The sequence below is a fragment of the Prionailurus viverrinus genome, chromosome X, assembly GCF_022837055.1.
Source record: "Prionailurus viverrinus isolate Anna chromosome X, UM_Priviv_1.0, whole genome shotgun sequence".
Lineage (NCBI taxonomy): Eukaryota > Metazoa > Chordata > Mammalia > Carnivora > Felidae > Prionailurus > Prionailurus viverrinus.
Window position 1 is genome coordinate 100,289,083 of NC_062579.1, and position 27,071 is coordinate 100,316,153.

General features: G+C 48.6%; 1 protein-coding gene across 1 annotated transcript; it reads left to right on the forward strand.

Moving 5' to 3' along the window:
- The first annotated feature begins 280 nt into the window (after window positions 1-280).
- On the forward strand, window positions 281-27,071 carry XPNPEP2 (X-prolyl aminopeptidase 2). The gene is made up of 21 exons (XM_047843639.1): window positions 281-499; window positions 3,030-3,106; window positions 4,772-4,882; window positions 6,024-6,087; window positions 7,019-7,123; window positions 7,368-7,454; window positions 8,373-8,519; window positions 11,476-11,577; window positions 12,248-12,329; window positions 12,615-12,810; window positions 13,449-13,538; window positions 14,783-14,892; window positions 15,627-15,704; window positions 16,806-16,877; window positions 19,149-19,209; window positions 20,424-20,493; window positions 21,009-21,113; window positions 21,555-21,614; window positions 22,110-22,186; window positions 24,923-25,012; window positions 25,635-27,071. The coding sequence occupies exons 1-21, from the start codon at window positions 451-453 to the stop codon at window positions 25,827-25,829; spliced, it is 2,028 nt and encodes a 675-aa protein (XP_047699595.1). The 5' UTR covers window positions 281-450; the 3' UTR covers window positions 25,830-27,071.

Here is a 27,071-nt window from a genome sequence, read left to right on the forward strand (position 1 = left end):
AGAAAAAGTGGGGCTGTATCCAGAGCCTGGGGTGGGGGAGCTAATGGGAAACAGCTTGCTGGAAGGAGGGGGACAGAATTCGGGAATGACTGAGACGTGCTGCTGAAGTGGGGGGCGGCGAGGAGCAGGCTGATTGAGACCAGCTGCGGCTCCTCTGCCCAGAGATCTTTGGACTCTGCACGGGGCGGGCTTGGAGAGCTGAAGCTTCCCCACCCACCCGGATTCCCGACTCCGGTCTCCCGAGTCCAATCCGAGTCCGGAGTCCTCAGATACAAAAGACCAGAGGGGGACTCACCATCCACCAGCTGGACGCCTCCTCCCCATCGCCAGCCCCCACCCCCTGACTGCTCCTGTCCTCGGAACGCCTGGAGGAAGAGGCCAGGGAAACATCCCTGCCTTTTCCACACCCCCCATCCCTCCATCCACCCAGCACCGGCATCTGGAGACCCCATGGCCCAAGCTCACTGGGGATGCTGCCCCTGGCTTGTCCTCCTCTGTGGTATGTGCATCCTGGTCCTTCCCTCCCATGCTGGGAGGGCAGGTCCAGCTGGAGAGCAGCTCTGGCCTCTCCCCTCTGGGTTCAGAAAGGGTTGGAGTGAGGGCTGGGGCGAGGTTATCTCTTTCTCTCTTGGTCCTCCTCGCTGTCATGAGAAAGAGGAACCCCAGAGCCAGTCCTCAGGGCCCTAGAGAGTCAGGTCAAGTCTGGATTGGCACCTTTCCATTTCCACCTGTTAAAGAAAAGATGATTCTGGCACTTGTTAAAAGAGTATGGAAGACTTCATTCAAAATTATTGCAATAGGGGAGAAAGATCAGGCTCAACTCTGAATACAGCAAAGATGGCTGAGGACTTAACAGCCAATGAACAGAGTGAGGGGGAAGTGGATGGAAAATTACTAAGAGGAGACATCAAGGGTAGGGGAGTTCTTGCTAAGCCAGCTTCATAGGATTCTTACTGAACGCAGGCCAGGGTGAACAGATATCAAGGGTGAAGGCTGAGGAATTTGATCAGATAGTAAAGGTGATCAGATATTCAATCTCTAAATTGACTTAGCAAGATTCTTATTGAGGACTGGGTGACACAGGCCCACCAAGGACCAGATGGACATGGAAAGCCAAAGTCAAATTCTAGTGAAGAAGAGGCTCTGAAGAGCATAACTAAAGTTTGGTCTTTGTCACTCCCATGGTGCCCTGTTTGTCCTCTTTGGTTACAACTAAATGCCCAGCTCAATGCCCTCCACACCTGTTCCACCCCCCCAGCCTTAGGGAGGCCTCGTTGCCTTTGCTCTCTATCAGCAGGACCCCGCTCATTCAGTCGGCACCCACTTCCTGAGTACCTCCCCAATGTTAGTCCCTGTGTCAGGGAACACAAGCCTGACCTTGGGAGCCACAGCCTTGGCCTTAGAGAACAACAATCTGGGTGTTGAGACAGACATAGTCTGGCTGAGTCTTGCTTCTTATGTTAGCATCCTAGCATCACCATTTTGCCAAATATTTCCTACAGAAATGGGGGTTCATTTTCTTAGATCAACAGTATGGGTTGCAACTTCCCCTTGAGTTTATGAGACCAACACAGCCATGCAGGACATTTATAGTGTTAGATGCCAGCCACACTCCTATCTGTAACTCAAGCCGCTCAGAAGGTAAAAGTATAGTGTCTCCCCACACCCAGGCCCTCATTATCCTCTGAAGAGATCCATCCTAAAAGTGGGGGCTGGAGGGAAGGACTATCAGAGACCATTGGACTCTCAGGGCTAGATGACCCAGAGCCTGTGGGACTTAGCCCAGTGTCTGGCATTGAGTAGGTACTTAGGAAATGTTTGCTCAGTCAATACTGGGTGACTCCTTGGGTCACACCAAATTTGGGACCCAAATTGGAAACTAAGTCTCCATATACTCTGTCCTTTCTGCGGCACCACCCTTCCTATGGTTTACTTTTTGTACTCAGATGACCCCAGTTCAAATCCCTGCTCTACCACTGACTCACTGTGGCAAAACTTGGGCAAGTTACCAAACCTATTTGGGCCTGAGCTTCATCATCTATAGAAAATAGACAGTAATATCCACCTCACAAGCTTATTGCAAGTATATGAGATACTATAAATTACTGAGCTTGGGATTCTCTCTCTCTCCCTCTGCCCTTCTCCCCCACTCAAGCACTCTCTCTCTCTCTCTCACTGAAAAAAAAAAGATTCTTTCTCTCCCTCTCCCTCCACCCCCTTCCCATCTCTCTCTCTCTCTTTCTCTCTCAAAAAAATGAGCCTGAAATGAGAGCCAGATATTTGGGTCATAAGAAATGGTACAAGTGGGCCTTGAATTTAAGTAAACTCAATATAGGGGCACCTGGGTAGCTCAGTCAGTGAAACATCTGACTCTTGATATTGGCTCAGGTCATGATCTCGAAGTAGTGCGATTGAGCCCCGAGTTAGGCTCTGGGCTGAGCACAGACCCTGCTTGGGATTCTCTCTCTCCCTCTCTCTCTCTCTCTCTGCCCCTCCCCCTGCTCATGTGCACAAATGCGCGGGTGCTTTCTCTCTCTCTCTCTCTCTCTCTCAAAATAAACATTAAAAAAAAGAATGCTAAGGAAACCCAATATATATAAAACTAAATGTATAGAAGGGTAAAATGAAGGTGGGTTGATTATTTAACGAGATCCTCTAGAGAATTTCAAAGAAAATTTGATTATAAAATTTTAATTTACATACAACTTTTCCAGTTTGGTAAACCCTGAAAAGTCCCAATTAGATTACAAGGGAAAAGTTGATTTAATGAGCACTAAACCCCATGCAAAAGTGGCAATCACTTGTCAATGAAACAGGTTTCTTTGATTATGACCCAGGGTGCATTCAATTCAGCCTAATTTCCTATGAAATGTGATTATTTTTATCCTAAGGTAGAGTTGGACAGCATTGCTTTTTCAAAGGATGGAGGCCCAGTGGGGACAGGGAGCAGGATTGGGGAAACATGTCCCTGTGCTCTCTAGGAGCTAACTGGTCTCCAAGTGACCCTGGATTTTTCTCCTGGTTTCTAGCTTTGGGTGCCTGGGGCCACCCAAAATCAGTGGACCTGACGGCAGAGGACGTGAGAAACTGTTTAATCAGCCCTCCGGTAAGGCCCCGCCTCAGCCCCGCCCCACAGCTCCCATCTTCTCCCCATCCCCCATTGGCTCAGTTGCTAGCCTTTGCCTCTACCCACCTTTCTCCTGACTTCCGGACTCTGGGGCCACAGTTTCTGATTAACATCCCTCAGGTCGGGCAGCACATTCTCGGGTGTCTGACAGGCACACCCCATCCTTCCCTCCCATCCATTCCCACAGCAGTTTATCTACTTCCGTCTGGGTTTGGGCAGCCCGCTAGAGGGAAGGAGGAGGGGCAGGAAGGAGGGTGAGGGGCTTTAGCTAGCCTTGGCTGACGCTGGGCAGAGGCAAAGAGGAGGATGGGAGGAAAGAAAACAAAAATTCTAAAGTTACAGTGCAAAGGGAGGCACAGAAAGGAGGAGGGAGGAAGACAGAGCTAGAAAGGACAACGGAAGGGTGAGAGGGCGGCCTAGGGTGTGACTACAGGAGAAGGCATAGCATATTGGAGCTGAAAGGTCTCAGCTTCCTAGCTGGAGACCAGAAGATTCTTTCCACAAGAGTAGGGCAAAAGAGCTTCTTCAGGCAGGGGGAGGCACAGGCGAAAGCTGGTGGCCTGCCAGCAGTTCACTAAGCCTCAGGGCCAATGGGGTACATCTGCTTGTAATGTCAAGTTTATGAGACCACTGGGGAAGTCAGGTGGGTGGGCAAACCATGTTACTTTTATATTAAAACAGACATGGATATATCATTAAGTAGAAGGCAAACAAAACAAAAAACCCACACTTTTTATTTTATTTTTTAAGTTTATTTATTTCGAGAGTGAGAGAGAGCAAGCACACACGCGTGCAGGGGAGGGACAAAGAGAGAGGGAGAGAGAGAGAATCCCAAGCAGGCTCTGCACTGTCAGTACAGAGCCCGATGCAGGGCTGGATCTCACAAACCTGGGCCGAAATCAAGAGTCAGCCGTTTAGTGGACTGAGCCACCCAGGCCCCCCTACCACACTCTTTATTTTAAAGATAAAACAGCCTTTAAAGAAATGGCTTAGGGGGGATCTTTCTGGACAATATCCCAAACTTCTGGGGGTACTCATTCACTCTCCTCTGCCATTTGGGACCAGTAGGTGGAAACTTGAAAAAGTCCCCAAGGTAGGGTTGCCTGGTGAAATACAGGATGCCCAGTTACATCTGAATTTCAAATAATGAATAATGTCTTAGTATAAGTATGCCCCAAATAGTGTGTGGGACATACTTATACTAAAACATTATATGTTGCTTATCTGAATTTCACATGTGACTGGATGGGCATCCTGTATTTTTATTTGCTAGATTTACAATTCTGCTGCCAAGGTATCCAAAGAAATACTGTCCTTCTAGCCTGGCCTAGTGCCAGGGCTCAGATCCCTGCACCCATGCCCCCATCTGTGACTCAGGTCCCATTATTGTCACAAGGAGTTTCTCTCCAAGTTCTTTAACACCTACATCTCCTCTCAGCCCAGGCACCTTATTCTAGACTCACCCGTAACATCAGCTGCCACCCCTTTCCTCTGCAGGCTGGTCCAGCCTGGCCACACCCAGTACCTGCCTAAGGCGGGGGTGGGGGGGCTGGTGACTCCTCTGGATGCTGGGGCTCAAGCATCATTTTCTCTAAGCAATGTGTGTCTCTATGTGTGTCTTGGTGTCTTCCTGTCACATGTTAGTACCTTCCAGTTACTGTGGTCAATACCACAGCACAGCTCACAGCCCTCCGCCAGCAGATGCACATCCAGAATCTTTTTGCCTACATCATCCCTGAAACGGATGCCCACATGGTAAGGGACAGCTCATCCCCCACCCGTGCCCTCTGCTATCCTGGGTTAACCACCAATGAGAACAGGGTACAAATTAGAGGCTGCTAAGGCTCAGAAGATGAAGGCAGAGAAAGGATTCAAAAGGCAAAGGGAAGGAAGTACAAGGCTTGGACATGTGAGTTTTAGGGCAGCTGAGAGAGTCTATTCCTTTACATAGGAGAGAAGCCATCACCAAATCTCCTTGCCTCCAGGCAATGAGACTATAAACAAGTTCAGAATCAATTTTGATCAGTCCCTAGATGGCAGATCCAGAATGAATGTCTAGGGCACTCCAGCCCTAGGAGGTTAGAGCGTGGGCTAAGAATCGGACCAGAAGAATTCTAAGTTCCCTTCCAGCCCAGCCTTTTCCATAACCTGATGGATGGAGCATTGGAATGATCCACAGTCCCGGACTACATGAATTTGGAGTGTAGGCTGGGGGAGGGGAGCAGACAGGAAAGAAGATGGTCTGAACAAGAACTGCTTTTCCCAAAGCAGCACCCCTGCCAACCCATCCCACCCTTTCCCCACCACCGGCTCTGCCTCCATCCCATCCACCTTTTGAGCACTAGCCCGTTTGGAAGAGAAGGCATTTTCAGTGTTAATAAGATTGCTTGAACTGGTTTTCCCATCTTGGGTAAGTATCTCAACTTCTCTGAGCCTCAGTTTCCTCTTCTGCAAAATGGAAATAATGAGATCTGTCTCAAAGGATTATGACCAAAAGACAATTATGTGTAAAGCCCTCTGCAGAAGTTATTTATGGTATACTCAGTGTACCATACTAGACGGGGGAGGGTGTGGCGACAGCTAGAGGGGAGAAACCAGAAGAACCAAAAGACATGATCCCAGACAGCACAGAATTTTCATTCTGACCGGGGAGACAAGAACAGGCCAGTTCTGGACTATGGGATTGAGACTCCAAGAGACACAGTTGTCCAAAGGAAGGGAAGATCCTGATATCTGAGGGAGTGACAGAGGACTTCCTGGAAGAGGTGCCCAGTGTGCCTGGGCTTGTAGGACTTGTTGAATCTGACCAGACAGAAAGAACTGGGATGTGGTTGGGGGCGTTCCATGGAGTCTGACTCCATGAAGAAGGCTAACAATGGTGTTGTTGATTTCCTAGAGTGAGTACATCGGCACACGTGACAAGAGGCGTGCGTGGATGACAGGCTTCACAGGGTCTGCAGGTGACAGCCATTACCCTGCCCTTATTGCTTCTGTTGGTAGACCCAGAGGTAGTCACAGATGCTCTAATATGGCCAGTTCTCAGAAGCCAGGACCCCAAGACCTAATGTTCAGTGGTCCTGTCTCCCCTCTACCTCTCAGAAAAGGGTCGCCAGGGTATACATCTCATAAACCACCAGTCACACTTCTCATGAGGCAGAAGGCAGGAAGCTTTCTTCCAGTGCTTGCTGCCAGACGTAGCTTAGCACACCCTGGGCTCCATTTCTGGAACAGCTGCCACTTCCACATCTAGCCACTAGGGGCCCGCTGATTCCCTTCATACATGGCTCACCTGGGGACAGTTTTACTTAGTGGGTTCTTCTCAAACATCACCTCACATGGCCAAATGAGTCGCAAACAAAAAAGCACTTTATGGGATCCCAGTTTCTGAAGGGGCCCCCCACTCTGATCCTGGCCCCCTGAGTGAAATCCACGCTTCCCTTGCTGATCCTTAAACATTCCTCCCCTAAGCTTCAAGCTTCCTTGCCTTACTCATCTTTGCCAAAGATACTGGGTTTGGCTTCTCTGCCTGTCCTCAGCTAAGCCTCTGGCTTAGTATCCCTATCAGCCACTGAGTCTTGATACTAACTACCACACCATCTTTCCTGAGAGCACCTACATGCAGCATTGACTCTTTTGGAAGGCCAGAAGCAGACCCCACTTGTCCCTCCTTAGGAGAGGATCTCAACACAGAGCAGAGATGCCTGACCCAAGCTGGCTTCCCCCAACGCTCTCCTTAATGTCTCCTGCCTCACTTCTTGTAATGGAGGAGGGAAGTTCTTTCCGGAGACCCCTTGTGACATTCTCGGAGCCAGTACCATATTGCCCATGCACTAACTAAGGCCACCATCCTCACCTTCACCCTCAATTCCAAATTTCTCTGTTCTGTCTCAGGAACTGCAGTGGTGACCATGGGGAAAGCAGGTCTCTGGACCGACAGTCGCTACTGGACCCAGGCTGAGCGGCAGATGGACTGCAACTGGGAACTACATAAAGAAGGTAAAAAGGTCGCATGGATTTGTCCCCCAAGCTCTGAAATCCAGACTAGGTTCAAGAAAGTACAGGTAAGAGGATGCATGAAAGGCCTCTATGGGAAACTTGGGAAATCTCAAGCCATCCCTCACCTTTGAAGCTGACATCAAGGAGGACATACCTGGCAGGATTGTCACAGACAGAAGCCTGACTGGAGAGCCTGAGACTGTCCCTGGAGGTGACTTTCCATTCTTTCCTGTCTTCCTCTTAGTTGATACAGCTTCCATAGTCGTCTGGCTCCTCACTGAGGTTCCTGCTGGAAAGCGTGTGGGTTTCGACCCCTTTCTCTTCTCCATTGGTATGTTTTTCCCTCATTCCTGCATTTGTCCATAGCAACAAGGGTGACTCAGCCCCTCTGGGATGTAAAGAAGCATACCTTCGTAGAAGAAGGAATAGGATGACTCTAAAGACAGAGTGTCTCAAGTTATAGTTGCAGAATATTTTGCAACAAAGATTTACTCATGGACTGTGTAATGTAAATATATTTAAAAGAATGAATGCAGATTTTTTTTTTAAGTCATGAGTACAGAGCCCCAACCTAGAAGATCCAGGGAATCATTAAGTCTAACAGACATAATATATATCTAGCAGACAAATAGGCCAGAATGTTCTTGAACCCAGAACCATCCTCTGTGCTCTGAAGCTGTACCAATTATGGCACTAGAATCACTTGGGAGCACTCTTCTGAAAGGCAGCTTGGAAGGGTCAAAGAAGTTCAGTGAGCTTCTGCACAAAGAAGCATATTCCCCTCCCCCCAGGATCATAGGTCCCTGAGCTCTGGGACCCCAGCCAGCTGGCCAAGGGTGGGGTCTTCACAAATATGTACCAAAAGGTTCCCCCTTCAGAACTGGCTTATTTGCCAGCCTTTCCAATGGTGTGAGCATCACCATTCTTTGGACTGTGGCACTGAAGCTCATTTACAATGGAAAGTACTGAGAAGAGGGCCCCATAGCCATTGGTGCTTAAAAAGATAAACCTAGCCAGTTGGCTGTGGGCAGGGTTGGGGTGGGCCCAGGGCAATTAGGCTTTGAAAGCAGAACAAGGAGGCTGAGAGGACATGCTCCAACAGAACCAGACTGCTTGGACCTACTCTGAGCAGCTGAGCTTCAGCAGTGGAGTGGGAGGCAGAGCAGATAAGGACTAACTTTGCCTGAGTCACAGTTTTCCCTGAGGTGCGAACAGGCAGGGGACAAGTGACTGCTTCCTGTCTCTGCAGGTTCCTGGGAGAGTTATAACATGGCCCTCATGAACTCTAACATAAAACTGGTGTCCATCACACCCAACCTTGTGGACCAGGCATGGGGGTCAGAGAAGCCTCTGGTTCTGAGCCAGCCCATTTATGTCCTGCAGGAGGCATTCACAGGTGATTCTCTAAGCCCCTTCTCCTTCCCAACTTGAAGCAACACAGGTCCCCACTGCTACTCCTTTGGGTGAAAATTTTGTCCTAGGAATTACCAGAGCAATGGTTCTTGAACCTTTGTGTGCACCTTAATTGCCTGGGATGATTATTTAAAAAACAGATGTCATCTCAAAGAATCTGAGTCAAGAGGTCCTCAGACCATATTTAGAAAACACTGGAATAAATAGTGTTAGGACTTGAAGACAGAGGGAGCAGGAAGGGGATTTGAAGACAGAACAGGAAGTGAGGAAACAAGGGAATCAGAGCAAGATGGGGAAAAAAAGAACCCCGCCCCTTTCAAGAGAGGAAAAAACATGATATGAGTTGCTTGTGCAGTAGTGGAGACTGGTTTATATTGATTCATTCAAACCTTGACTTCTGGCCCTCCTGTAATAAGATGTCTGGGGTCAGGTGGGCCAGGCTGACAAAGGAAGTATGTAACTAAGTTCAGGGTCAATCCATGGTACAACTTAAGGTTCAAGTTTTGGCCAGACCACAAAGGAAAGTTGACTGACCCCCCAAATTCTAACATCAATAGTTTTCATCTTGACCTCATTGATACCATCTAAATACATCATAAAAGAACAGCATGCTCTAGATTCTGTTAAGTAGCAACTGAAATCCTGACCATGATCAGGCCATTGATTATGAATCACTGTCTTGGACACCACCACCCCCTACCTCCCCAGGAATTCTGAACAAGCCAATGGACTTGGATTCCTAGCAATATTGGGCAATCTGAGAGGCCCCTTTCCACACACAGGTCCGTGCACATTTCTTGCTTGAAAAGGAGTCAAAAGAGCAGGAGGGAAATTTCAAAATAGCAAGGATGATGAAACAAGCTAAAACTGCCCAATTTTCTTTATCTGTTCTGGTATAATTTGCAGAATCATTCTGCATCTCACAAAAATTTTAAAGAAACTTGCTATCCAGGACTGTACCATCATAAATAATACTCATTCCATTCAGATAAAGAAGAGAGCAGTTATGTCGGGAAGGGGAGGGGATAAAAGGGGGAACCCTTCCAAGGGACTGAGGGAGAGTTCACATGGGTTTTAAAGTCACTTCCCACAAGTGACAGGATGCTAAGCTTCGTAGGCTGCTCGTCTTCAAGGAAAAGCCATCCAGAGCCAGAACTGGGCCTGGCAGCCCAAGAACAGAGTTCTTGAGTCACTAAGCTTACAGAGACAAGGAGACTTTCTCTCCAGCAACTGATAAGCTTTAAAGGGGGCAAAGGGCAAGGAAAAGAATGGGAAAAGTTAATTATTCCAAGATACCTGTATGCATCAGACAATTTAAATTTGCCTGCATTTGTTGTCACAAAAATGTATCACATTCATGAACCTGGACAAGATAATTCTAAGGGAAAGGAGCCAGAGTAGGCCCCATATTGTATGGTTCCATTTGTATGAAATATCCAATATAGCCAAATCCATAGAGGCAGAAAGCTGATTAATGTTTCCCAGGAGCTGACAGGAGAAGGGAATAGGGAATGACTGCCTAATGACTACAGGGGTTTCTTTCAGAATGATAAAAATGTTCTGGAATTAGTTCTGGAATTAGACAGTGGTGGTTGCATAATCTTATGAATGTTCTTAAAGCCACTGAATTGTGCACTTTAAAATGTTTAAAATGATACATTTTGTGGTATGTGTATTTTACCACAATAAAATAAAACAATCATTAAAGAGTATCATACCCAAAGCTTTGGTTCTTGTTGGATAGTTTTGCCTGTTTGCATAAAGTTTTTTTAAATGGCATTAAGTTGCTTATGTTAATCTCTGAGCCCAGCTAGGACCCTTAATGTTTATGACCTTCTGTCAGCAAAATATGAGCTGTGCCTCAGAACAGACACTTCATGTGCATTACAGAGACTAGGGATAAAAGATGAACACTAAAGTCCTAGAACCAGGACACAAGCATCCTAGAAAGGACAGCTCTGTGGCACAGAGTTTAAGGACAAGTCTGGGGACTGACAGTGTTAGCAAGATAGTCCAGTGTCCATATAGATTAGGAGGGTGGGCCATGTAGTCAAAAAGACCTGGGTTGAAATCTCTGCTCCACCCTTCCACCCCTTGCTACCTATGAAATCTTAGACAAGTCACTTTACCTCCCTGAAGCCTCAACATCTTTATCTGCAAATGGGTCAAATAAGAATTAAAACAATGTTCAAGGACCCGTGTCTTATTAGGCACCAGGTTACTTCAGAGTAGAGTAGAGCTCTATCATGACCCAGCCTTGTCCCTTTGCCCTTCAGCCAAGGCTGCTCTCTTGATCTCTGTTCTGCATGCTTACTTATGGATCAGAAGGTTACACCAGACTTACTATACATCAAGACACCATTCTATGTGCATTACAAATATTAATTCATTTGATGCCCAAAATAACCCTATTGATGTCAATACTGCTATGATAATCCATTCTCATTTTACGAATATGCAAAATAAGACACAGAAGGGTTAAGTGATTTGTCCAAGATCACACAACTAGTAATGGCAAGGCCAGAACTTGAACCCAGTCAGCCCAGAGAGTCCATGTCCTTAATAATTACAGAAGTGAGAGTTTGTTTGAAGACAGTGTTCTATTGCTTTTAAAGAAATGGGAAGGGGTGCCTGGGTGGCTTAGTTGGTTAAACAACTGACTTCACCTCAGGTCATGACCTCACGGTTCGTGAGTTTGAACCCCACATTGAACTCTCTGCTGTCAGTGCAGGGCCTGCTTTGGATCCTCTGTCTCCCTCTCCTTCTACCCCTCTACTGTGCTGCCATGTGCTCCTTCTCTCTCAAAAATAAATAAATATTACAAAAATTTTTAAAAAATAAAGAAACAGAAAGTGATTGCCCTGAGGGAGCCCTCTCAGGAACAGAGTGCCAAAGGGAAAGTATGTTGCTTATGCTTTCTTTGGCTCCTTTGCTTCAAGGGAACACCTGGCAGAAGAAAGTATCCGACATCCGCAGCCAGATGCAAAAGCATCCCAAGGCACCAACTGCTGTCCTTCTGTCAGCGCTTGATGAGACGGCCTGTGAGTGTGGACTCATGGACACGGGTGGGCGCCTCGGTCCCCCCAAACCCCAAGCCTCTTGGACCTGCAACCCAGAACTCCTCCCCCAGTCACCCTATCACCACAGGTTCTCAGAGCTCCATGGCCATGGTCTGTGGGAACTAAGAAGGCTAGGGGGCAGGAGATCATGTCTGCTTAATAAGAAAACCAGGAAGCCCAGAGCACGCTGTAGGCAGCCCACAGGCCATCAGAGGAAGGGGCTGAGCACAACGGCAAAGGCTGTCCCATGAAGGGAAAGGGGCCCAGCTAACACCTGCCATCAGCCTGGCCAGCAACCCAAGAGCATTCAGACTCCCAGCTTTCGCACCTGGTGCAACCCTATTCTGTCCCAGTGTGGCATAGGGCTTCTTACCTGACCCTGGCTCTGGGCTTCAGATATTCTGGGAACCCACTGGAACTGTGCTGGTTGCTGGTGGGGCATATTCATTTTTCTGGGAGAAAGGGGGGTCCATTGCTCTCATCAGCACCTCAAAGCCCCCCTCCCCACAAAACTGAGAAACTTTCAGAGGCAGATGTTCAGGCACACTGCCGGGACTCTTTGGGGCCCAAAGCAAATGGTGGGGCAAAAGTGTGCAAGTCCTTGCCTTGGGCAGACCAGCCTCAAAGAGACCCCATCAATTCTCTTCCCCAGGGCTCTTCAACCTTCGTGGCAGTGACATCCCTTATAACCCCTTCTTCTACTCGTACACACTGCTCACAGACTCCTCTATCAGGTATGGCTTTTCCTTGGCTTGCTCTCCAGGACTTCCTCCAACTCCCACCCCTTGCTGCTCTACCACTTACACAGCCCTGGTACACGGCCTTCCCAGGAACCTGCTGCCTACCCCCACAGGATCCTCTAGGAAGCCTGCAGTGGGCTTTTCCTGACCCCTTGACCTCTGTTCCCACCTACTCCAAATATGGTTTGCTTGGTTCTTTGCTGGAGTTCCTCTGACCTCCAGGAAGTGCATCAAACTTAGAGACCCTCAGGACCCTCCTCATCTTCTGTCCCCACCTAGGTTATTTGTAAACAGGAGTTGCTTAAACTCTGAGACCCTGAAGTACCTCAACTCCAGCTGCACGGGCTCCATGTGTGTGCAAGTCGAAGATTACAGCCAAGTCCGTCACAACGTCCAGGCCTACGCCTCAGGAAACGTGAAGATCTGGATTGGGACCAGCTATACTACATACGGGCTCTATGAAGTGATACCCACGGTAGGTTTGCCAGGCCCCAGCCTAGGCCAGGTTTCCCAGGCCCAGCGTAGGCCAGGCATCGTGCCTGCCCCTGCGCCAGCCCTGATAAGTTTCAACCTAAAGTGGGGCCACAGCCCCTTGGCCATTCAGGCAGTTGGTCAGTCCCCTTCTAGGCCTCCCTAAGAAGAGATGGAAAAAGAGGGAGCAGATGTCTGTCCACAGAGAGCTCAGAGATTGTCAAGGAGACTAGAGAGGGAACAGCCTAGTAGACCAGAGGCTATGAAGCCACCAAACCTGAGACTGGGTCTTGGTTCTGCCCTGAACTGGCTGTGCAATGACCTTGGACAAGTGACTTAGCCAGTCCTAACCTCTGTTTCCTTACCTGTAAAATGGCAATAAGAGTCCTGACCTCAGAGGACTTTATCTGAAGAGATTTAGAGGATATGGTCCATGTAAAGCCCGGTGCCTGGCACACAGCAGGCACTCAACAGATGGTAGCTGTTATGACATAATACATGCAGGAAACTCACGTTGCTAGATTAGCCCATTGACCATGTTGCTTGATTAGCCCAGGAAAGCTGGGCTTTCCTGCCAGTACTTTTCAAACCCCACTGTGCCCTGGAGATGGCCCCATACCTCTTCCTCTCTGCCCACGACAGGAGAAACTCATAGAAGACACCTACTCCCCAGTGATGGTGACCAAGGCGGTGAAAAATAGCAAGGAACAGGCCCTCCTCAGGGCCAGCCACGTAAGTCACAGGAGGACTAGCCTTTTGGAAACTCCTGATTTGATGAATCAGAAAGGAGCCTGAGGAAGCTTAAGGGAATAGAGAAGTAGACACCAAACTCCTGGGCACCCACCTGGGCTTCATCCCTCATGCCCAGCCTGGTACAGTGGTTTAGGGCATGGGCCCTAGAGCTAGAGTGTCTGAATTCAAATCCCAACTCCTCTACCTACCTCCTAGCTGGGTGACTTTGGGCAAGTTGCTTCAGCTCTTTGGGCCTCAGTTACCTCATCTGTAAAATGAGTACCATAATAGTAGTCTACACTATAGGGTTGTTGTGAGGATTAAATAGATAAATATATATGCTATACAATATATAATATGTATAAAATATATAAGTAACTTATAATTAACATTAATTATAATATACAAGTAATATAAATATAATCTATAATCATATATACATGTGTGTACATATATACATTTATATGCATAGACTATGTGTATACATATGAATATAAATATATACTTATATAAATAAATGTATATAAATATAATATGGAGTATATAAATACATAATTGTATACATATTATATACATATATAAACATAATTAATAATTATGCAAATATAATTATATTGAATAATTATATGTGTGTGTATATATACATATATGTGTGTGTATATATATATATATATATTGCTTTGATCACTGCCTGACACATTCCAAGTGTTAAGTAAGTGTTAGCTGGCCTGATTTCCTCACCCTGGCAAGACGATAGCTTGCTCTTTTGGATATTCCTGTTCAAATTGGAAGAAATGCTGCATTTTACAAAACTTTCTTATAGATAATTTTAAACGTATACAAAAGTAGAGAAAACAGCATAATGATCCCCACGCACCACCTCTCTGCTCCAGCCTTCTTCAGCTCCTGGCATTTGGTCTACAACTCCAGGTTCATTGCCTACGCCCCCACCCTCCACTGCTGGCTGGTTTTAAAGCAAATCCCAGATATCATACAGTGTCTCCTGTTAACACCCTAGTATCTCTAAAAGAAAACACTTAGGAAGTGTCGCTAAAAGATAGAACTCTTTTTAAAACATAACCACACTGTAATCACATATAAACTTTAAGAATCCCTTAAGATCATCAGTCAGTGAAACCCTCGAGTTTTCAAAGCTCAGCTCCCCAGCAGCCGCCTGATCCCCTTGATCGCAGAGCTCTGGCTGCGATCCTGCTGCAGCCCTCTCTTCTGCTTGCCCACTGCAGGTGCGGGACGCCGTGGCTGTGATCCGCTACTTGGTGTGGCTGGAGAAGAACGTGCCCAAAGGCACGGTGGATGAGTTCTCGGGGGCAGAGCTGCTCAACAAGTTCCGAGGGTGAAGAACCACTGCTGACATTTTGACCATTTTTAAGGGTGGGGGTGGGGGCAGGGAGGGGCACCTGGTCTCCTTCAGTGGGAAGACTCTCTTTGTATTTGGGGGACCTCTCTGGAACAAGGAGTAGCAGGTTTTGGCGGCGGCGGGTGGGAGGGGGTCGGGGAGCTGGGCAGGGCGGGTTGGATGACAGTGCCTGGAATCGCTGGAAGCGGGACACCTTGAAGGGCCACAACCCATCAGTGCCCCCTGGTGTCTGCTTCAGGCACAGACCCTGTTTCCCTGGGGGAGGCTGGCTCAGGACAGGTATGGCTCCTGGACCGCTTGAAAGTATCAAGTTAGGGAGTGAAGTTCCCTGAGGGCACGCATGGCCCAGGCCATAAGCATACTGTAGGTTTGAGGTGCAGGATGCTGCTGTGGGGCTGGGGAAGCTTTCAGACACAAGAAACTAGGTTTCTTCACTCTCACTTTACCATAAACTCACTTTGGGACAATGGGCCTTGGTTTCCACATCTGTAAAATGGGGGAGGAGGGGGACAAATTGGTGTCTACAGCCCCTCCTTCTCTGACCTTGAATGCTCTATAACTGACAGACTGGAGCCTGGGAAGATGGCACCAGGAGGTGGGGCTGGCCGAGGTAGAGGCAGCCATAACCTTCATTTGCCCTGATTAGATATGCTGGGTCCAGCCTAGACCCTGAGCCCATCCACTGACCATTACTGCCATGTACTTTTCAGAAAGGAACAGTTCTCCTCTGGACCCAGTTTTGAAACCATCTCTGCTAGTGGCCTGAATGCCGCCTTGGCCCACTACAGGTACTTCAGGAGAAGGAATTTTCTAGGCCCCTGTAGGGACGGGATCCTGGGGTATATGCAGGGGCTGGGGGTGTGAAGGAAGGAATGCTCTGGGGCCCAGGCCCACATTTAAGGTTTGAGACTCTTTAGCACTGTGGAGGCTATGATGGGCAGTGGAGCTCAGTCAGGGATTGGGAGTCTTCTTGGAATTAAAAGGCCTGAGCAGTTTTCCCCACAAAAGGCTGAGACTTTGTGAACACACAGGGCTGAGGGATCTGGAAGGGAGGCGGGGCTGCTGGATGTTTTTCCTTGGCTTCCTGCGAGTTGTTTATATTAGCTAATTCTTAAAGCTCTCGAGTACATGGGGAGAAAGCCCTGTTCACCCAGCCTGAACCAACTAAGGAGGGCCCAGAGGTGGGCTAACCAGATGTTTGGCTCCATAGAAAACAAACACCTGCAGCCCAGCCTGATAGAATTTGGGGGCCCAAACCCACCAGAATGCCTCAGCCTGGCATGGGCACAGCAGGAAGAGATCAGATGTCCTCCATGGGCCAGCCTGGCCTGTCCCAGAATTCCCTCCCCCAAAGTCTCCCAAGCCCACAGCTGCCTTGGCCCAGCCCCTTCTCCCCTCTAGAGAGTAGCAGGGTAGGAATTCCTTGGCCCTACCAACTCTTGCTCTCTAGCCCCACCCTCGAGGACTCTCCCTTCATATTCCCTGGCTTCTCAGCAGTCACAGAAAGAAAGCACTAGACTGAGCATCTGGGTCCAGGCCGAGCTCCTCCCCAGCTTTACTGCATAGCCTCCTGCAAGCCTCTTGGCTTCTGTGGGCCTGTTTCTCCCTTATGTAGAAGGAGACGACTGCACTGGTTTGCTCTCTGAGGCTCTCCAGGCTCCTGCATTCTGGGTTCCTTCTTCTCTCTCTTCCCAGGGACCAAGGCCTTGCTTGGTGAGGTATAGGACAAGCAGGTGTGTACTGAGTACATTAGCAGCATCACCTGAGTACTCTTCCAGGGCCCTTTGGGAAATAAGGGGTGAGGGGGTTCCTCTGCTTCCACTCGGGACCTCCACCCTGCCCAGTGTAGGATTAGGCTACTCCCTTCTCAGTGGCTCTCCCCTTCTTAGCCCGACCAAGGAGCTGCACCGCAAGCTATCCTCAGATGAGATGTACCTGCTGGATTCTGGGGGGCAATACTGGTATGTACTCCCCACCCTGCCCTGCCCGAATATCTCAACACAGACATCCTGGGCTGCCTAAGAGCTGGTCGAAGCTTTCCCTTCCTGGGTGTGGATCCTTTGTATGAAAAAAGAGAGCCCTGGATTGAATGACCCTGAGCATTGTTCCCATGTTCATACTTGCGGATCCTTGCACGGTGGGAAACACAGAAGCCAAGTCATTGGGGCTGCCCGTGCAGCACCTCTGGGAGAATCAGAAACATCTCTCCTTGTTCAAGTGAAGTGGGTTTTTTTTAATTTTTTTTTAATCTTTATTTATTTTTGAGAGAGAGAGATGGAGTGCAAGCGGGGGAGGAACATAGAGAGAGGGAGACACAGAATCCAAAGCAGGCTCCAGGCTCTGAGCTGTCAGCACAGAGCCTGACGTGGGGCTCGAACTCATGAACTGTGAGATCATGACCTGAGCCGAAGTTGGATGCTCAACCGACTGAGCCACCCAGGCGCCCCAAGTGAAGTGTTTTTTAAGCCTTCATGTTATTACACAGTCTGAACAGCCATGCTTAGCAGCCCTGCCTGGCTGCACAAACACTGTACTCACATTCTCACCTACTCACGCACACACCAGCAGCATGCATCCTCCCTCAGCCCCCTCTCCCCACCCTGCACAGATGCAGTGACCATGTCAGGTTGGGGGTGGCAGCCAGATCAGGCCTCCACAAGCAGCAGGTGAGGAGAGAAGCACCCTCAGAGGGTGCCCAGAGCACAGTTGAAACAGGGCACACCTATCAGCATGGGTATGTCTGTGAATAGATATGTGTGAGTGACCATGTGTAGGGTTATGTAGGAGGGCACTCTCCCCCTCCCCACCCCTGCCACCTCCAAGACTCCACAATCTGTGCGTCCACCTGTGTGCTCTCATTGAAATTAGTATATAACCACGGAGTGACTGGTACCCCTTTAGATGTGTTACCCTTGTACAGTACACAATCTGAACACGCAGACATGTCAGCCATGCAGAATAGGCTAACTAACCCCAGTTTTTCCCAGTTTTTCCTAATTTGTGACCAATCATTCACACAGGAGTTGAGATGAGATGAGTCAGTAGATTTTTCCCTTCTTATCTAGGAAGCAAGTGGATTGTAGAAAAGCTTGGGCAGGGTTGGCGGGGGGCCAGGGGTGGGCAGGAAGGGGTATGCCGAACTGATGGAAGAGCGAGGAGTAGTTTCAGTTTCCCATTCTCTATCCTGTGGCAATGGTGCATGTGCCAGTGACAAAGGCTCTTCGCTTGCTCTTAGTGCAGCTCTGGGAGCTAACCCAAGAGCTCAGCCTAGCAGGCTTCGCTCATCACATTGTGCTCATCACAGTCTGGCGTTGTGCTACTGTGTACTTGAAATGGCCAATGTGCAAAGAGGAAGTGAATTTGAGGGGTGTTGCTGGATTAGGGCATGCTCAGAGAGGGTGAGGCCGGGGAACTGGTCACCTCACTTCCTCTTCTCCTCTTCTGAAGAAGTCTGCCACGCCCTGTGACCTGCTCCCAAGGAGGAATCCCCAGGGCCCTGGGATTCTCTCCCCTCCCCCTTCCTACTGGTGACCACAGGGACCATCTGGGGGAACAGCTGCTGCTGTGGTTGGGAGTCAGACTTTTTGGCTTCTGGCTTCAGTTTCCTGGGACTCTGAGCAAACCCTTGTGTGAGATCCATATTTACAAGGAGAGATCTGTGTAGAGAGTCAATGCTTGCTCGAGGCCTGGCTTCACTGAGCCTCAGAAAGGGGGATGGCTCATGGCCTCAATTGCCTCATCTGGGAAATGAGGATAATGAGGCCCCCTCTGCTACCCTTCCCAGGGAGCTGCAAAAGTGTTCTAGAAATGGTAAATAACTATGTGAATGTGTAAGAATATGATGATCTCTCTGAACCTCAGTTTCTCCACCTGTAAAAATGGGACAGTCCCCTTCCTCCTGCCTCCCCGAAAGCCTGGTAGAAAATTTGCTTGTAAAGCTAGGCTGACCCAAGAAACTCAGATTTGTAAAACAGCCAAAATAGGTGGGATGGGGGTGGAGTATGTATGTGGGAGATCAGAAATGTCAGACAACACAGTGACTTTGAACTTCATAGCTTTCAGAGTCCCTTTATGCACAGAAGCTGAAGATGGGAAATTGACAATGGCATCTATGTTCTTCCTTTACCCCTAACCCACCTCACCACCACCCCACTCTTACCACTCAAACCCCAGTGGGAAACACACGGGAAGCACATGGCCAAGCTGTATATGCTGAGTGTCCTTCTCCACAGGGATGGAACCACAGACATCACCAGAACGGTCCACTGGGGCACCCCCTCTGCTTTCCAAAAGGTAAGAATTGGACCCAGAATACCCCTACCCACCTTTACCCAACGGACACCCAAGCAATCACTCCAGCAAGAACCCTTCATTTTACGGAGGCTAAAGCTGAGGCCCAGAGAGGTTAAGTAGTTTGCCCAAGGTCACACAGCAAGTTAGTACCAGAAAACCCAGTGCTCCTGGCTACTTCCCCAGAGATATTTCAGGCCACCAACAGGGCCTCAGCCGAAGCTTATCATCATCCCATTTCAGTGAATCAGTGAACAAATATTTATTCAGTGCTGTCTGTGTGCCTAGTCCCGTGCTCCATAGAAAAGAGGAAAAAAACATTCCAGGCAAAGAGAAATTGCATGAGAAGTCTCAGAGGCAGAGGTGGAAAGGAGCTGAAGGTTTTCAGAAAGCAGTGAGGGCTGGCCCACATGGAGAAGAGGCTGGGACGTCCTCTATGTACATGGAGGGGAGGGTGCTCTAGGTGGCGAGGGAACAGGGGGCCACATTCATGCTTTCAGCAAGTCGACCATGGCTTGAACGTGGTGCTGGAAATAAAGAACAAACAAGAGCTGGCCAGGCCTCAAAGAGCTCAAGTTTAGTGGGTTGAGTCCAATGCCCCAGGCTGTCGTGCACAAGGTGACAAACCTGTGTGCTTGCGTGCCCATGTTTGTGTGCATGTGTGTGATGAAAGGACTTACCACATTGCCACAAGGAGTGAACAGGAGAAGAGGTTGCTGTCAGCCCACCTCCCTCCCTTTATCCGCAAGGTAAGCAGCCCAACCGAGCAAGGCTGACCTGCCAGATTATGAGGCCCCAACCCAAACCTGAGGCCTGAAGGAAACTCAAGGATGATCATAATAGTAATAAGGGTGCTGATCTGTATTTGAACATTTACTGTTTGAAGCACCTCATGTGCATAAGTGGACCTACTCTTCCTAACAGCCTTACGAGCTGGTACTGTGATCATTCCATTACAAATGAGGAAATTGAGGGACAGGGTGGTTAAAGTAGCTTGCCCAAGGTCTCAGAGTTTGTGAGTGGCTATGTCAGGACTCTAGCCCAGGGGTTTGCCTCCCAACCCCGTACTGTCAAGCCTCAGCCCACCACCATCTATAAGCGTCCCTGTGGACCAGTTGAAGAGAACCACATGGACCAAGCTCCAGCTTTCAACAGGTCCCCCTCGGAAACTCCCAGGATCCTCCCCTTACCACGTTACCTCTCCCTCTCCCCATCAGGAGGCATACACCCGTGTGTTGATCGGAAATATCGATCTGTCCAGACTCGTCTTTCCTGCTAATACATCAGGTGGGTTTTGGAAACCAGGCTAGACCCAGAGCCTCAGGCCCTGATTTCTCTGGACCCAGACTGCCACCCTAGAAGGCTAGTGTGGCAGAGATTATATCACCATCCCATCCATTGTATAGATGAAAAAAATCCAGCCCAGATAGTGAAAGCAGGTTGCCCAAGGTCACAGAGAGGATTACTGGGAGAGCCAAGCCTTGAACCCAGGCCTCCTGACTCCTAATCTAATACTGTAGCTCAGTGGGGTAGGGGAGGCTACTGTGGGCTGTAGCAGTCATGGGAGGACTCCTAGAGGAAGTGGGTGTCTTGATGGATGGGGAGAAATTATAGTAGAGTCATCAGTCTAGGTAACATAGGTACAATGTAGGATGTGCTGTAAACAATGCATGCTAACCTGCCTCTCAGGAGGCACTCTCCACAGGTACCATCTTGGTAGTTGACTCTGGGACAAGAGAGCAGGAAGGGGCCAAGCAGACAGTTGGGTCCAGCTGACTGACTGGGGGCTATCTCTCTTCCAGGGCGAATGATGGAGGTGTTTGCCCGCAGAGCCTTATGGGATGTTGGGCTGAATTATGGTCACGGGACAGGCCATGGCATTGGCAACTTCCTTTGTGTGCATGAGTGTAAGTGTCTCTTCGGCACTTCCCTGGGCTCCCCGCCCCCCACTTCTTGTGAAGGAGATAGAACATTGCATAGGTATGGAAATGACCGAGACCCACAGAGATGCAGTGACCTACCCAGGGTTAACCAGCTGGTGGGAGGTGGTGCTCCACAGGGTAAGTGAGAAATCCTGACACCTGGCCATTCCTGCTGCCTGCTTGGCATCTGGGAGGGCCTCAGAGAGAGGAGTGGCAGGTCAAGGCCTAGCGGCTGTCTGGCATAGACACCAAAGTAATAAAAAACAGAGCCAATGTGGTCTCTGTGCCAGCCCCAGGTAGACAAAGATGTGGTGGACAAGTGCTGCTGGAGAAAGCCCAGTTTCCCCAGTTGGTCCCCAGAGCCTGCTAGTTTCTGAGCTGGAGAGTATGAGAGGGTTGATGCTCTGCCTACATCTCCTTTTCTAGGGCCAGTGGGATTCCAGTACAACAACATCCCCATGGCTAAGGGCATGTTCACCTCCATCGGTATGGCTCTCAAGCTCTTCCACCCCCTCCCCCGCCCAAGACTAGCCCAGGACTACAGTTGAGGGAGTGCCAACCTTCAGGGAACATGCCAGGCACAGACCCACTGGGATCCACCACTCCCAGCGCCAAGTGGATTGTCATACCCCAATCCTAAATCCCTTCAGCTCATACACTCATTTTGCCCTTGGGAGTCAGTTCCTGACTGTACATCCAAACACTGGAGACTCCAATCAAAGGTGGGGAAACAGGACAGTAGCATACAAGGAGATGGGGGTGCCTCCAGGATCCAAGTGAGCTCTTAAGTCTTCTCTGCTTGGCTACAAGGCCTGGCAGGTTGCCTCTGCGTGGTCAGTGAGCATCTACCTAGTGGTGGGTCTGCCTGAGCCAAGGGACAGCCAGACAGCTGGGCACTCCAGTCACTCCTCAATTTGGACAGGAAACACAGGCTTGGGTCCTCCTCCTGCTTAATACCACAAGCATCTCTGTGTCTCCTAGAACCTGGTTACTATCAGGATGGAGAATTCGGGATCCGTCTTGAAGATGTGGCCCTTGTGGTAGAAGCAAAGACCAAGGTAAAGTGCTGCTGAAGCGGCCTAGAGCTATGGATGGCACAGCAGTGACTTTGGGCTGCATGGGGTATAAGGAAGGTCAAAGGAGAAGGGCATTAAATAGGAGGCATGAATTCATTTGAAGTTTTCCTGGGCTCTAGAAAAATTCCATAACTCAGAGTTTCTCAAACCTGTTTGCACAATAGAATATCCGCATCATCAGAAGAGCTTTTTGTTTTTAATGCCAGTGCCCAGGTCCCACTCTAGACCAAATGAATCTGTGTCCCTGCCCTAAATCATTGGTCCTCAATGCACATAATAATGGCCAGGGGAGTTTATTCGACATGAAGATTCCCTATAATAGCAGCCAAAGGGGATAAAATTCTTATGTATAAACTTAAAAAGACTTATATGGAGAAAATCTCTACTGAGGGACATAAAAAAGATTTAAGTAAATGGTGCACTCTGGAAAGGAGCCTCAGTATTATGGAGATGTCATTTCTCCCTAAATTAATCTATAAATTCAAGACAACCACAATTTCAATGCTAACTGGATGCTTTTGTGACTTCACGAAATGATAGTAAAATTTGTAAAAATAAACATGCAAAAATAGCTAAGTAGATAGGAAAATTCTGAGAAAGGAGAGCAATAAAGGAAACTAGCCTTTTCAGATATTAGCACAGACTCTGAAGCTACTGTAACTAAAACAGTATGGCACTAAAGATGAGAGAGACAGATGTAGCAATGAAACAGAATAGTCAGTCCAGAAACACATCCTCTAATTTCTACAAACAAAGTGAGAATTTAATTTATAATAAAGCTGGCATTTCAAAACAATAAAGACCAGATACATTTTATAAATGGGCAGGGGGAACAAATGGCTAATCATTTGGGTTTTTTTTTTTTTTTTTAAATTTTTTTTTTTTTTCAACATTTATTTATTTTTGGGACAGAGAGAGACAGAGCATGAACGGGGCAGGGGCAGAGAGAGAGGGAGACACAGAATCGGAAACAGGCTCCAGGCTCTGAGCCATCAGCCCAGAGCCTGACGCGGGGCTCGAACTCACGAACCGCGAGATCGTGACCTGGCCAAAGTCGGACGCTTAACCGACTGCGCCACCCAGGCGCCCCCATTTGGGGGTTTATTAAAGTGAAGAACCTTACTCTTACACCCAAATAAAATTCTGAATTGATCTCAAGATTTAAAGGTAAAACCATAAAAGATCTGGAAGAAAATCTATATAAATTCATTTATAATCCCAGGGTGGAAGTGGGCCTTTCTATGCAAGACCTGGAAGCCGTGAAGGAAATTGATCAATTAAATTTAAAACTGTACGGAAACAAGACCATAAACAAAGTCAAAAAATGTATGACAAACAAAGCACATACAGCAAAGAAAGGATGCGTTTCCTTCTTTCACCATGAGCTTTTTACAAATCAGTAATACAAAAATAGGGAAAACAGGGGGGGGAGAAAAGCAAAGGACATGAAGAGGCAACTCACTAAGATCAACACAAATGCTCCATAAATGTGAAAAGATGCTCAACTTTATTCTTAAAGAAATACAAATCAAAACAACAATAGAATATCATGTTCCACCTGTGTGATTGGCCAAAGTGAGAGATTTTGGTGATACCCAGTACTGTTGAACGTATGAGGAAACCGGCCCTCTCACACTGCTGGAGGAAATACAAACTGATACAATCTTTCTGGAGAACAGCTTCACAATATCTATCAAAACATCTATTTGAAATGCCTATCCCTTTTGTCTCAGCAATACCTCTGCCAAATATGTATCTTCTGGATATAGTCCCAAAACGTCACCAAACTTTTATACATTGATGCTGATTGTAGTACTTGTACTATGGTCATAGTGAAAAAGAAGTGGAAACAGATTAAATATCCATCCCTGATTACATAAATCATCATCTGCATACTATGGACCCTTACACAGCCCTCAAAAGAGACTGAGGTAGATATATTTGTGCTAATATGCAGTGCTCTCCTATGTTCCCTTTTAAGAGGATGGCGAGCAGGTGCAGAAAAGCAGGTGGGATCCATTTTGTGTGGATTAAAATACATACATACACACATACACACATACAAACCTACGTACTGTATATGTCTTAAATGTTTTCAGGAAGGAAACCAGGCAGGGAGGAGACTTTTAATTTTTATTGTGTATCCTTTTGTAGTTTGAACTTTCTAAGCACAAGCAAGCAAAGGATCTCTGAGAAATGGGAATTATAGACTTATTCTTCTTTATATTCATCTCTATAGGTAGGTCCATTGATAGATACAAAGAGATGTAGCTAGATAGAAATATATAGAGATATAGATTACATGGATAGATATAAAAACTTAATAACTTATCTTAAAATTATTTAAATGTAGTTTCCCAACCGTGTACTAGAGATTCTCACTCCAGTGGTCTGGGGGGGGGGGGGTGGACCCTGGAATCTACATATTTAACAAGCCCCCTCAGTGCTATAGATGCACACACTTTGAGAAATACAGACCTAAGTCTAAATTTTAGGAATCCAGATGGAAAGACCAAAGGTGAGGTGTTAAGTGATAGACTGGGGTTTGGGGAGGGTCAAGGGGACTGTAGGATGTTCAGGCCTATCTTGAATCTCAAGCTTGACAAGTGTAAGTTCCTTGTGCCCATGGCTTGAGTGGAGTATTCCCTCCCTCCCTTCAGCCTACCACCTTCTCCTCACTCATTCTCCTGCTTTCCCACCTTCCCTGTGGCATCCCAGTACCCCGGGTCCTACCTGACCTTTGAAGTGGTATCCTTGGTGCCCTATGATCGGAACCTCATTGATGTCAGCCTGCTGTCTCCTGAGCAGGTAAGTGATCCTCAGCACTTTGATCTTTCAGCCCATGAACCACTGACTGACTTCTTCCCAACCCTGGGCCTCTCTTGCCTCTTTTCCCTCTACCCCAAGACCCTCTGCCACTTCCCCTCACCTGGTAGGGTCCACACTGTTGGCATTTATAGGCACATCCTGGGGCATCCCTCCCCTACTCACCAAAGACCCCAAAGCTTTTAGAACTCTTTGGTCAGACCAACCTACCCAACCCCCAGTAGTGAACTCCTGGGGAGTCTCTGCCACCTCAAGTCCTAGCATAAGACTCAGTCCCTTCTTCTGTGAAATGAAGATAATTATGCTTGCCCTACTTTCATTCCTGAGCCACTCCCATCTGCCACCCACCCCATGAAAGTCACTGTGACTCTAAACAGCTAAACACTAAACTGTGGTGAACTGCCTCTAAAAAGGCCCAGAAAATGCCTGTGGCTTGAGGATGGCTAGGGACCTGTGGGGTACATAAGGGTACCTGGGCTGAGGTGGGCAGCTGCACTACCACAGCAGGGGGCTGGATGGCACCCAGGTCTCACCTTTTGGTGAAAAGATCTCACCTTTTGGCAGCCTGGCCTGGGGAGGTCCTCACCCCTCCTTCCCTTTGCAGCTCCAGTACCTGAACCACTATTACCAGACCATCCGAGAGAAGGTGGGCCCGGAGCTCCAGCAACGGCAGCTGCTGGAAGAGTTCGAGTGGCTGCAGCAGCACACAGAGCCCCTGTCAGCAAAGGCCCCACATACTGCCCCCTTGGCCTCTCTGTTGGCAGTCTCCTCTCTGGCCATCCTTGGCTGCAGAGTCTAGAGGCTCAGACTCCCTGGCCAACCCTCTAGCTCAGCTCCCCTCACCCCGCACCACCCATGCCCCAAGAGCCCTTGCCAGCCCCTTGCCTGAAAACCACTGCCCTCAGCCTCCTTCTCCAGGACGAAGTTCCACAGACACAGAGCTTCTTGGCCCCGGGCAGGCCCCCTCTGGGCTTGTGTACCTCACCCTGGGCTCCCAACCCTAGCCCTGGGATAGGAGAGCTAGCTAGTCCCTTTCCTCCTGTAAGCCCAGTAGGCCTAACCTATCTACAACTTGGCAGAGCCTCTTATCACTGCCTCCCCCCCCCCAGCAAAAGACCACTATAAGGCAGTACCCTAACCCCCGGGGGGTCCATGGCCCTGGGAGAGCCCTACCCTATTGCCACCCTTTGGATATAGCCAGAGTTGTTCCCACCCTCACTGACTCCTGACTTGCTGGTCTTTCCACACCCTTGAAGCTGCCTCTGACCACTCCAACCTGTCCCTGGCCCACCAGTGCCCTCCTGGCAGCAGTGCACAGGCTGAAGGAACCAGGGGGGCCTCCAGGTTCCCTGCTGTGCCTGTAGATAGAGAGTAAGAGAAGGTGGCTGAGTGTTCTGGTTACACACTGCAACCAGGAAAGCTAGCCAGAAAAGGAGCACGTACACCAGCCTGCCCCACATGCGAGCCCATCACTTCTAAACTCTGGGTGGGTTCCCTGCCATTTGACAGGATAGGGAGTTAAGCCATAAGACTTTGGCCACCGGGTAGGAGGGCATGTGGGGAACATTCTGGAATATGACCTTACTCAAAGTTGGGAACAACCTGAGCAGCAGTGCTCAGTCACTATCCCAGACTTCCCAGCACATGGGTAGCCCTTTTCACTTTCCAAAATCCAGCCACGGTGACAATGCTGTTAAATCCCCCAGCATCCTTGGATGGTCTTTAACCTGTGTGGGCTGGTTTAACATGTGTAACTCTGGTTTCCCCATTTTACAGATAGGAAAACTGAGCTCCAGACAGGTGGGACCTCTCCAAGGGCACACAGTGTTTGGCTGGGACATGGTGGGGCCAGAATGCACTGACAATCCAGCTGTTTTGCCCTCTGGCACTGTGGAAAATCCCTGAACATACCTCCAAGTTCCCTGAGCCCGCTGTTGGGGGCAGGGCAGAAGGGAGGGAGGCAGAGTTTTCTTTGGTCAGCCCTGCCGTTAGCCACCTGGGCTCACATCCTGCTTGATGCTTAAAACAGCATGGCAACGAA

What these genes read in the sequence shown, in the direction of transcription:
- XPNPEP2 (XM_047843639.1), top strand. Translation starts at nt 451, where the DNA reads ATGGCCCAAGCTCACTGGGGATGCTGCCCCTGGCTTGTCCTCCTCTGT. An exon ending in AGGCTTCACAGGGTCTGCAG is followed by an intron (nt 6,088 to 7,018) that starts GTGACAGCCATT and finishes GTTCTGTCTCAG; the next exon opens with GAACTGCAGTGGTGACCATG. An exon ending in TCTATGAAGTGATACCCACG is followed by an intron (nt 12,811 to 13,448) that starts GTAGGTTTGCCA and finishes TGCCCACGACAG; the next exon opens with GAGAAACTCATAGAAGACAC.